This window comes from Osmerus eperlanus, chromosome 12 (assembly GCF_963692335.1).
Source record: "Osmerus eperlanus chromosome 12, fOsmEpe2.1, whole genome shotgun sequence".
NCBI lineage: Eukaryota > Metazoa > Chordata > Actinopteri > Osmeriformes > Osmeridae > Osmerus > Osmerus eperlanus.
Genome location: NC_085029.1, coordinates 7387962 through 7400841, shown reverse-complemented (window position 1 = coordinate 7400841; position 12880 = coordinate 7387962). Strand labels below are relative to the sequence as shown.

Sequence of the window (12880 nt, the reverse complement as noted above, 5' to 3'; positions counted from 1 at the left end):
CGACTTACAGTAAGTACAGAGACATTCTCCCCGAGGCAAGTAGGGTGAAGTGCCTTGCCCAAGGACAAAACGTCAGTTGGCATGACTGGGAATCGAACTGGCAACCTTCGGATTACTAGCCCGATTCCCTCACCACTCAGCCACCTGGCTTTAGCCCCGGGGGGCCGGCCTAGACACACACACACCACACCACACCACACACACACCTTACACACTCGGACAGACACACACCACACATACACCGACCACACTGAAAGACAGACACACACACAAGCGCACGCATGTACAATCGCACACACACCAGCACACACATACACACACAGTTAGTGGTAGCAGGCTAACATGCCTGTGAAGACTTGTGAAAAAGGTTTCAGAGGGATGTAGAACAATAAGACTCAATATTCTGAACCTACCCCCCCCCCCTCCGCACACACACACACGCACTAACGTATTCTCTCTCCCAAGTGACAGCAGACAAAAAGAGGTGTGAGAGAAGCAGACTAAATTGAGATTTGGATAATTTGGCAGCTGGCTATTTAGTCACAGTAGCGGGCATTAGACTTGGAACCACCATTAACGATTTCTGTCAATTTCCCTGATTAGAAGGTGACAAACAGGCCCATCCCATCCCATCCCAACCTTTAGTCTCCCCAGCTGAACACAGGCATTACCATACCCATTACATGCCTGGCCCAGGCAGATTAGGTGCGGAAAAAGTCATCTCTGATTAATATCACCATCGCTATAGCCATCAGTTTCGTTTCCATTGAAACTGTAAAGGCAAATTAATCCATATTGATTTCAATTGTGATTTATTGCCAACGGGTCTCATGGATGGCCATGAATGTGGATATGAGTGTACTGTATTTGTTCATCAAGGAGGCCTATACATCAAACACAATCCATAGATAACGGAAAAGAAACGTGTCAAGTTGGGGAGGGCTTCAGTCTCTCATTGAGGCGTGAAGAGGAGGAGATATTGAGCGAAAACGAGGGATGAGTTAAGGGGAGGAGGGGGTACAAAATGTGAGTAGCAGCTGCACAAAAGAGCACATCGGATCACGCGCGGCAGGAGCTAGACGCGTGCGCTGTAATTAGTCGCGGACATTGTAATGGAAAGACGTATTATGTGGATTTGAGGAGAAGTCGACATATAAACGTGTTACATTTATAGGATTAGCTTGTGTCCCCTGTCTTCGTCTGTGAAATGGGGATTGATCGGCGACGGAGAGCCTCGCTGGCGCTTACCTTGAACTTCATTGCCTTGTTTCTGGCGCTGTCCGCGCTTTCTACCAGCTACTGGTGTGAGGGGACGCGGAAAGTAGTTAAACCGTTCTGTACCGGACCGGTGAAGACTAGACAGTCGTTCTGCATTAGGTTCAACAGTTCGAACCTTAATGACACTCGTCTGGTCCAGTACATCTGGGAAACGGGAGAGGACAAATACCTGATGAGGAAGTTTCACACCGGAATTTGGTTCTCTTGCGAACAGAACGTCAACATGACCGGTAAAAGCAGTTTGAAGAGCCTGTTTTTAACTTCTTGAGTAGCCTGCGAGATGACGACGCTTATTAGAAACGCACTTTACGCACGGTGTCAGTGGCAACGGGCACTTATTTATTATTATAATGTATTTTTTATTTAAGTAATTAAATAATATTTCTGTGCGATTATATAGAAATATATAGAAACAAGTATATAGAAATATACTTGTTATTTTGTTATTGTCGTAGAACAGAAAAAACAAGTGTGTGCGTAAAGTCAGGTGTGACGATGAAAGATTTCTTTAACAAAGCGTTAGTGGCAAGTGTTTCATATTTCTTGACTGGTACTTTTTAAGTCTGCTAGTGTTTTGCCATATGACATCAATACATTTTAGAGACATGTGAATGAATTTCCTGGTAGAAAGATTTTAAGCGGGACCTGAATTTGACTATAAACATAAGACTACAAAGACAGCACATTTGATCAGATTTATAGATAATGCATTCTACAATTAAAATGTGTCCATATTCGCACCTGTCTTTGTCCATGATCGTTGTAAAGTATGTATTTAAGTAGGCCCGATGTGCTTCATAAATTACCCAATCATGAGATCAGAAGAGAACTGAGTTTTCTGGGATTCAGTCAAACCAATGATCAAGGATTAAAACTCTTACGGTTGATACATAGCAAAAGCTATCTGACTGGATTAAACATTATTCAATATGATCTATGCCTGCATGTAAGTACATAAAAATGACTGTAACGGCATCACTACGCAGGTGGACCACAGTGGCTCAGCGCCGCGCCTCACAGCAAGAAGGTCATGGGTTTGATTCCCGCCTGCGGCACCATTTGGTGCTCAAGTGGGCTTCTCCTCGGGCTTCCTGTGTGGGGTGCCAGCCTGTGTGCATGAGCTCCCTGTGGTTTGAAACCCATGTGAGAACCACATGGGTTTCATCTGCAGGAAGAAGAAAAAAACATGCTATATTACTGTAAAACATGCCGAACACATTGCTCTCCTGGCCAGGACATGGGTGAGCACTTGGCCCCTGTTGATATGACAGACCACTGCTCCTGGATGCCCTTGGAGGAAGGGCAGCAGGATGGGAAAATGCGGAGGAAATGTGTCTCTGGTGGACCCTCCTGCATGTGTGTTATTCCCAGTGGTGCTGCTCCCTTCACGTGTGTCTGTGTCACACTGCAAAGACCAGTACACTTCTCTTCCTTTTTTTTCATTCTAAACATGTATCGATACATGACTCACTTTTTTTGTGTGTGTGACACATTCCAATACGTATGATTGAATTCATTCCCATTTGCAAGTAAAACAATGTTGTCTTTGTTTTGTTCCTTCAGAAAATTTTTTATGTTTTCTTTTTCTTTTTTTTCACGATTTTTTTTTGTACATTTATTATGGCTAACATGGCTGTACTACAAAGTAAGCACTGAATTATGGATGAAGTCTACATGTGATGTCATTCTGTTTCAGGGGAGAACTGCAGAAGTTTCATATACGTGGCCCCTTCCAATGAGCGAGGTAGGACAGCAGTGCTGTGTTTGGCATGCTTAATCCTTGCTCTGTAAGCCTTTCTACAGCTGAATCACATGGAGATTAAACCACCAGGATACAGAGACTCTTCTCTGTTCATCATTCCAAGATTCTAATCATCCGTCCATTCCATCCTGGTATTCCGAGAAAACCTCACAGGTGAAAATGAAACCTTCTCTTTATAAACATGGGATAATGTTCTCAACTGGAATTCAGTCCAGAGGGGAATGTGAAAAGCTGATTGTAGAGAAAAAAATGATGGTATTTACTTACTTGTACTGATATACTGAATAACACTAAGGACAACATGACCGTCAAAAGAAAAAGTACTGTGTATGTCATCTTTTACAGAGTGGCTAATGGGAAAATATGTAACATTTAAACATGACTCAATTCGTGTAGTGATTCAATTCGAGTTCAGTCGGTAGACTTCATGAGGACTGTGTCTCTGTTCTGAGAGAGAGAGAGAAAGAGAGAGAGAGAGAGAGAGAGAGAGAGAGAGCGTGGTCAGTTAGCAGCCTCTATCCTTTCATCATTCCCTCCAATGTCCTCCAGCATCAGTCTGACCTGCTGTGTGTCAAGCCTTCCACTCTGTGCCTTATTCACCTCCACACACACCAGCCTGCCTCACCTCCACACACACCAGCCTGCCTCACCTCCACACACACCAGCCTGCCTCACCTCCACACACACCAGCCTGCCTCATCTCCACACACACCAGCCTGCCTCACCTCCACACACACCAGCCTGCCTCACCTCCACACACACCAGCCTGCCTCACCTCCACACACACCAGCCTGCCTCACCTCCACACACACCAGCCTGCCTCACCTCCACACACACCAGCCTGCCTCACCTCCACACACACCAGCCTGCCTCACCTCCACACACACCAGCCTGCCTCATCTCCACACACACCAGCCTGCCTCACCTCCACACACACCAGCCTGCCTCACCTCCACACACACCAGCCTGCCTCATCTCCACACACCAGCCTGCCTCACCTCCACACACACCAGCCTGCCTCACCTCCACACACACCAGCCTGCCTCATCTCCACACACCAGCCTGCCTCACCTCCACACACACCAGCCTGCCTCACCTCCACACACACCAGCCTGCCTCATCTCCACACACCAGCCTGCCTCACCTCCACACACACCAGCCTGCCTCACCTCCACACACACCAGTCTGCCTCAACTACACACACACCAGCCTGCCTCAACTACACATACACCAGCCTGCCTCATCTCCACACACCAGCCTGCCTCACCTCCACACACCAGCCTGCCTCACCTCCACATACACCAGCCTGCCTCATCTCCACACACACCCGCCCACTCCTCCCTTCACCACACACAAAGCCCACCTCATCACCTCCTCAGTCCACACACACCAGCCTAACAGTCTGTGCCTGCCTCACCTCCACAAATCCTCCACAAACTCCTTGCTTCACCACCACACACCAATCAACCCCGTCGTTCACCTCCACACACGCCAACCTACACCTGCTTTACCTCGCCACTCTCCTCACAGAGACCCGAACCCACACACACACACACACAAACCAGAACAGCCAGAACTAGTTCAGAGTATCTCTGCTTCCCTTCTTAATCTGAATGATGTGATTATCATACAAGACATGCATCCTGTAACTCCCATTATTAGTCGTAGATGATACTAGAAAGCTGTCCCACAAGGAAAGGAAGTGGTTATGATAGGATTTGGAGAACCAGTAAACTGAAGGATTAAAATGTGACTAACAAGTATGGAGTAAATTATATAAATATGACATAAGACTTATGTTTACGCCATGTTCAACAAGAGACGTGTATAATCACATAATCCCAGCACAAAATGTAAATGTACACGTCTTTGATTGACATTCGCAATCCTATTTCGGATTTAGGCGTGAACAGTTAAACAGAGACCCCTTTTTTTCTCTTCTACTGTATAAATGATTGTTGGAAAAAGCCTCACACCAACATGACAATCTGTTGTACGATGCTTCTGTGTGGAGGTTATTCGCAGAGCAGTGAAAAGCTTAGCGCATGGGCTAGCTATTTTCCTTTCAACCTTCTGCCGGCCTGTGGTATTCACCACACATGTCATTTCATTCCTCGCCCCCATCCATGAGCGAGTCTGTCAGGTTGGAGACTAGATGTCTCGTTGAGCCAGATAGATTTGCTCTCTAGCAGCAAAGGTTAATGATACAAGTGGAAGGGTCACTGTTCATTTTCTCCCTCTCTCTCTCCCTCTCTTTTTCCCTCACACTTTCTCTTTCTGACTCTCTGTCTCACTCTTCCTCTCACTCGTTTCCTCGTTCTCTCTCTCTCTCTCGCTCCGCCTACCCCCGCCTCTCCCCTCCTCTCTCCGCTAATGCACCTCTCTTCAAATGTCCACCTCTCTCTTGCTACCCCTACCCATCCTCTCTCCCCACCTCTCTGACGCTTCACTTGGGTTCCACCTTTTTTTCTCTGTCTATCACTACCCCCACCTCTCACAACCCCTCTCCCCTTCGCTCTCTTTCCCTCCTCCCGTCATTTCGCCCTGCACCATCACCTTGAGTTCGTTCTCCTAACCCCTATCCTCCCCCTCAATCAATCACTCTCTCCCTCCCTCCACCCATCTCCATCCCCCATGCCCTCATGTGCTCCTCTCCTTCCCTCCTCCCTCGCTCCCCCCCCCGCCCCCCTTGATTCCTCCTTTTACCTAATCCCCTCACCCTTTCTACCCCTCCCTCCCTCTCTTTCTCTCTCTCTCTCTCTCTCTCTCTCTCTCTCTCTCTCTCTCGCTTCTTAGGAGTGTTGTGGCTGTGCATAGTGGCAGAGTGCCTGTACATACTCCTCCTGGCCACTGGGGGCATCCTCATGTCCATAGAGGTCTGTCGTTTTGGCAACGTCATCGACGGACTCAAACTGAACGCCTTCGCTGCTATTTGCACTGTCTTGTCAGGTAACCGCTTGCTGAATTAATCTATTTAGTCGTGTTTTCTGTGTGTGTGTATGTCTGTAAGTGAGTGTATGTGTGTGTGCTTTTTCTCAATAAACCCTTGATGCAAATAAAATCAGTCTCCAAACCTGTGGAATCCCAGGGTTAGACAGTTGACAGCTGAAACATCCGTTTAGTGCAACTGCCTGCTAGACAGAGTCTCTATCAGTTAGCCAACCATCTGTCAGTTAGACAATTCACTATCAGTTAGCCAACCACATGACAATTAGCCAAGTTATTATCAGTTATCCAACCAACTGTCAGTTAGCCGGTTCACTGTCAATTAGCCAATTCACCCTCAGTTAGCCATCCCACTCCCAAGCAACGCAGTCAGTCGCCCGTAGCCATCCTGCAGCGTGAACTCAGAAGGCTGTCAGTGTCTTAGCCCGGAGGGAGGTGTTCTGAACGGTGACCTTCTCACTAATCCTCTGCCTGAAGACGAGGCTCCGTCCTGGGACAGATGACTCAGCAGCCGTGGGCGCTCTGGTCGACAACGACCAAGCCAGCCTTGGTTATGTTACACTGTTGATAAGGATGGCAGCTCATAAAGGATTAGGATGTGTTCAATATACGTTTAGATAGGCTGCTTGGAAACTTGTCTTGAGGAGCAGGACCAAAGAATTCCAATGTTCCTGCAAATCGCAAATAAACTTGGAGCTTGCTGCATGATGTGTTCCATAAACAGCGTGTTTCAGACAGAGAGGGTCTGTTGAGATGCGTCTGTAATGAGTTTAGAAGGAGGGGCTGGATCTGAAGCTGGGGGTGTTAAAAGGAGGGGAGGGGAGGAGTGGGGAGACCTTTATTAAAGTTGTGTATCTCTGGAGAGAGAGAAAAATAGAGAGAGAGAGAGAGATAGAGAGTGAGTGAGTCAGAGGAAGTCATAAAGAGAGAGTCAGAGAGACAGATGGAGAGAGAGGTAAAGAGCGGAGGACATTTCATTACCTCAGCTCTGAGTTGAACACAAACATCCCTGGGTTGTAGTAAACTTGGTACTTTATCGCCACCATAACCACCATCACGTCCCCAGCCCTCTGTCTTGATTCATCCCCAGAGGAAGGAGTTATGACAGAGGGGCCAAGCAGATTGCTGAGGCAAGCTCAGACCCCTGTAAACCCCTAGAAACCTCATTAGAAGTAAATTAAACCTAGCAGCCACTTTGCTGTAAAACAGCAGATCTTATCAACCATAGCAAGGAACACCATTTGTTGAGAAAAGGCTCTTTGGGTGTTAGTCTTGCATGAGATTGTACTGTAATGTACCTGTGTTGGGTGGATGGAGGGGCTGAGGATGGGAGGGTGGAGGGGTTGAGGATTGGGGGGTGGGGGGGGGGTCTGGGTGGGGGGTGTTGACTCGTACATTTGAAATCCCTCGTACTTGTCTAAAATGAAATCAATACAGCTATCCACCATGTAAGACTCTGTGAGGGTCTCTCTGTGTGAACTATTCACGGGTAATTGGATCTCACATCTATAGAAAGGGAGGGAGGGAGAGGAGGAAGAGAAAGGGTGTGAGAGGGAGAGAGTGAGAGAGGGTGTGTGAGAGAGAAAAGGGTGTGTGTGTGTGTGCGAAAGAGGGATAGAGAGAGAGTGAGTGAGTGAGTGAGTGAGTGAGTGAGTGAGTGAGTGAGTGTGTGTGTGTGTGTGTGTGTGTGTGTGTGTGTGTGTGTGTGTGTGTGTGTGTGTGTGTGGGTGTGTGTGTGTGTGTGTGTGCGAAAGAGGGAAAGAGAGTGAGTGAGGGTGTGTGTGTGTGTGTGTGTGTGTGTGTGTGTGAACGAGGGAGAGAGATGTCTAAGCATAAAGATGAGGGGAAGAAGGTTACTCCCCACTGACAGGTCATCTGTCTCATCCAATAACAATCACAGTGTAAGTCATTAGACGGAGAGAGTCAAGAGTTTCATAACCAAAATGAAACCTTTTCAGACTTTCTTTTTTACCTTAATTGCCAGACATCTCCCTGCCTTGCTTGGCTTGGTTCTGGGAATTGTACCTAGTGCTCCCAGTCAGCTTTGGTGAATTTAGACATGTTGAATATGTTACAATAAATCTGAATGTTGATTGGGTGACAGAGTCCTTCTGTGGCGGGGATTTGAGGAGCTTACAGACAGTCCACTGTAATCGGATTCATACGCAGCATCTCTCTTTTCTCTCTCTCTCTCTCTCTCTCTCTCTCTCTCTCTCTCTCTCTCTCTCTCTCTCTCTCTCTCTCTCTCTCTCTCTCTCTTTCTCTCTTTCTGTCTAAAGGTCCCTCCCTCTTTCTGTCAGAATGTATCTCACTTTCTCTCTCTCTGTTTAGCTCTCACTCTCTCCTGCCTGTCTCTCTCACTCGCCCTTTCTGTCTCTCTGTCTTCTCTTTTTGTGTCACTTGCTCTCTTTCCTTTCATGCTTTCTTTCTTTGTCTCTCTCCCGCCCTCCCTCTCTCCCTACCTCCCTCTCTCCCTCCCTCTCGCGTTCTCTCCCTCCCTGTCTGACTCTCTCAGCGTGATGAAAGTCTAGACTGAGGTTCAGATCCCTTGTCTCAGTTGTCTGTCAAGGCTGTCAAGGACCTGAACCAGGCGACAGAGCGAGAAAAGACATCGATTGGCAGACGGAGAGAAGAAGAGAGCGACCGGTGACACACAAAGAGAGGGAGAGAGCGTGTCAATGAGAGTCCGACCATTGACTTCCATTCAGTCAAGGCTTAGTTTGGAGAGAGAAAAAAAATGGGCTGGACGTAACCAGAGCAACAGTGACCAACTTGTGGAGGCTGACTGACATGATGGCATCAGTAGTGCTGCATTGCCACCCAGTGGGCAAAAGATGACACTGCATAGGGGCCTCGCGAGACGACTATCTCAGATCAGCTGTGAGGATTAGGAATAGTCTGTATGGTTCAATTTTCCATTAGTAACAGGCACAAGTGCAGGCGCATCGACTTCCTGACTATGATATTCACCACAGTCTTGTCAAGCTGGGATGGGTGTTTGACCGGTGTTTGGTGTCTCTCCAGGTCTGCTTGGCATGGTGGCTCATATGATGTACACCACAGCCTTCCAGCTCACTGTGAGTCTGGGACCTGAGGACTGGAAGCCCCAGACTTGGGACTACAGCTGGTCCTACATGTAAGCTGGCACCCTCACGCTCGAACCCGTGCACACACGCCATGTGCACCCTCACACGTACACACTCAAACCCGTACACACTTACATGTACGCATGCAGACATATACACACGCAGTCACACTCGTACGTGCGGGAACGAGCTCACGCACGCACGCACACACGCATCTAGACTATGAGGTGTACCTATGCATGCACATTTTACAGCCTGAACACATCCGAAGTGTTTTAGATCAACTTTATTAGCTTAACCATTCAGTGTCACCAGTACTCAATGCGGTCGCATCTGCAGAAAACAAACCAGGAAGTCAATTCTCCTTTACCCACAATCCCGCAGGCTGGCGTGGGGCTCGTTCACGGCTTGCATGGCGTCTTCCGTCACCACCATCAACCGCTACACCAAGACCATCCTGGAGTTCAAGCACAAGCGCAGGAACATCGAGAAGAACCTGAAGATCAAACAGAAGCTTCTGGAACTGGACTCACCTGAGCAGGTGTGGGACATGTACATCAGCTCGGTCCCCAGCACCACCGAGGAGCTGCTGGATCTGTCCGCCAACGGACGCAAGCTCTCCAACGCCTCCGTCTTCCTGGACCTCAACGACCTGCCTGACTCCCAGGGGGAGGAGTACTGCTGAGGGGGGGGGGGGGGGGGGGTGGATGAAGGTGAGATGATGATGGTCGGTGGATGAGAGTTGTATAGACAACCTGTTTAAAAAGGAGTTAAGCATGTTGATGGAGTCACCGTTAGACATATTGAATAGAAGGATATATAAAGAAAGATAAAGATGGAGTGATGTGAGAGGATGATCGTGGATGCCTGGGCCTGAGATGAGTGCCTTTGATAACTGCTCTCTTCCACTGACCAACTCTGAACAGCTCGCCAAACAAAACAAACATCCCACCGTTACCGAGGACGACGCGCAATCATTTAGATGTTTCTGGATTTAAAAAAATACAATTTAAAAAAGTGCAGAATCCATGTAGCCTAGCTTTCTGTGCAAACTGCCAAAACTCATCCAGACTCAGATGATGAATGGTCATCTTTTGAAGATTTCGCATAAAAAATAAGTTTACTTACTGTGGAATAGTATATTGGGTACGCATTGAATATGTATTTTTGAATTTAGGGAACTGGAATGTATGATTTAGAGATTATACACAGTTTGATCATACTGTGACTTAAAGTGCATTTGATAATTTATTGTATATTTCTGTACAGCACATTATTTATGTATGTAGATCTATTGATTCATATTTGAAGTTGAATATTACTGTGAGCCTTTGAAATGTCCTATTTTCAACCCATATGAGGGGGGGGGGGGGGGGGGGGGTGAGCGTCGAGGCCCTGACCCTGGACCTCAACGCTTCACCATGAAAGGTTCATACACTGTTGAGGGGGGGACTGCAGTCTGGGAAAGCCCGACTGACGTTTCCCCGCCGCTTGTCTGATCTTGAGGACTTCTTTCTGCTCGTGATGAAGCTCCCGCTCACCGCAGCTCAGCACATCTCTCACGCTCTCACGCGACACATCGTACTTCTCGCGCGCATTTCGACCATTCCTCACACCGAGAAGTAAGGGGTAACTTGTCCCGATATACAATTAATGGTGCAGGCATACTGAGGGAAGATGTGTGTGTCGACTTGATAGTTGTCTCGAGTTATACACAGTTAAATGTCATCTACCAGCCAATCACAAACGTCGCCAGCACCAGCCCCTCCCCCCACTCGTTGCCCCCGCCCCCATTGCCCCGTCGCCCGTCGCCCCGTTTCCCATCACGTACCAGACCTGTCAACGTTGACAGGTATGGTAATCTCACCCCAAACTTTTCATAACACTTAAGAGCCCTGCATCTGTGCCTAGAACGTTCTCTTAGAGACAGACCCACATCACTGAGACGCCGCTAATTTAAGGTCTATTTATATCAAGTTAGTTTAGTGGGTGGAGTCGCACTTCAAAAAAAACGTAAATTCATTTGAACTATTGTTGCGGTCCGGCGGGGCAGCAGTCCTTATAAACCTCGGTTGGGGATAGACGCTGGTAGCCTTCTGTCTTTCCAGACCGCTGATAAAACTTCCATCAAAGACGGGGGGACTCCACAGTTCTCTGAGTTCAATTTAACATTCGTAGGGCTGTACTCGTACGGAGCTCAAGTACGCAGCCATCGTGGGTTTAAGCAAGTATAGATCGGCCTTTAAGCACCTAGACGTCTTCGCTGGGCTGATGGGACCGTTCACTGCCAGCTGAACTGTAACCAAATAGCGCAGGATAAGAGGCTCTGCTGACGTAGCCGAAACGCTGTAAAGTAGCCATTTTAAATGGATACACATCCTTTTTCACTCTGACCTGTTTCTAATCTCGCTCCTTCTCACTCTTATGGAGAGATAGTTGGGGGATGGATAGGAAAGGGATGGATGAAGGTGAGATGATGATGGTCGGTGGATGAGAGTTGTATAGACAACCTGTTTAAAAAGGAGTTAGGCATGTTGATGGAGTCACCGTTAGACATATTGAATAGAAGGATATATAAAGAAAGATAAAGATGGAGTGATGTGAGAGGATGATCGTGGATGCCTGGGCCTGAGATGAGTGCCTTTGATAACTGCTCTCTTCCACTGACCAACTCTGAACAGCTCGCCAAACAAAACAAACATCCCACCGTTACCGAGGACGACGCGCAATCATGTTTATGGATTTAAAAAAATACAATTTAAAAAAGTGCAGAATCCATGTAGCCTAGCTTTCTGTGCAAACTGCCAAAACTCATCCAGACTCAGATGATGAATGGTCATCTTTTGAAGATTTCGCATAAAAAATAAGTTTACTTACTGTGGAATAGTATATTGGGTACGCATTGAATATGTATTTTTGAATTTAGGGAACTGGAATGTATGATTTAGAGATTATACACAGTTTGATCATACTGTGACTTGAAGTGCATTTGATAATTTATTGTATATTTCTGTACAGCACATTATTTATGTATGTAGATCTATTGATTCATATTTGAAGTTGAGTATTACTGTGAGCCTTTGAAATGTCCTATTTTCAACCCATATTTATTATATACGTATATATATATTTATTCTGATTGTATTGAGCACTATAAGGTACTTACTGTAGGAATTTTCATTTGTGTGCCGCACATCAGTTCAGAGTAATATTATTTTTGTAGTGTTCATTTGGTTTTTATGTAAGGAAATGATTCCCATCAACGTACTAAAACTCTACGTTTATAGAGAGAAAATTAAGATGTGTACGACCAGATTAATATTAGGAAACAATCTGTTTCATTAATAAATTGACTTGTTTCTTGCCAAGTGCTTCATTGTTATTCATTTTAAACCGTTAAAATGTGTAGGCTCGCTACTTAATTGTCCACAAGGGGGCAGTGGCGCCATGTTTTCTCCCACTCAGTTCATCTACCACTGAAAACACTTTCGGTGTGTGACGGAGTTGACAGATCATACATGTAGCGTGTTTCACCTCGTCATTTAACAAAGAGCTCACGCACACTCAGTTACAGAAGGACAACTAAACCAAAGCAACTGATGAGAGATGACTTGCTTCAAAATAACTTTATTGTTTTCAAACTAGTGCAAATACATGCAAAAAGACAACATAGGTCCCCACGGATGCCCTTAACAGCACAATGGACCCAGAAAGCTTCTGACATCTGGTCAAAAGAAAACAGCACATTATTGATAAGTCAACCAATACATTGATTTCCGCTGTTCAATATTCCAGAGTTTCACAGTTT

At 46.6% G+C, this 12880-nt stretch overlaps 1 protein-coding gene across 1 annotated transcript; it reads left to right on the top strand.

Moving 5' to 3' along the window:
• Positions 1–1031: 1031 nt before the first annotated feature.
• gsg1l2b (gsg1-like 2b) lies at positions 1032–9757 on the top strand. Its single transcript, XM_062475591.1, has 5 exons — positions 1032–1508; positions 2975–3022; positions 5837–5989; positions 9011–9122; positions 9457–9757. Exons 1-5 carry the CDS (start codon positions 1208–1210, stop codon positions 9755–9757), a joined length of 915 nt encoding a protein of 304 aa, XP_062331575.1. The 5' UTR covers positions 1032–1207.
• Positions 9758–12880: the final 3123 nt, after the last annotated feature.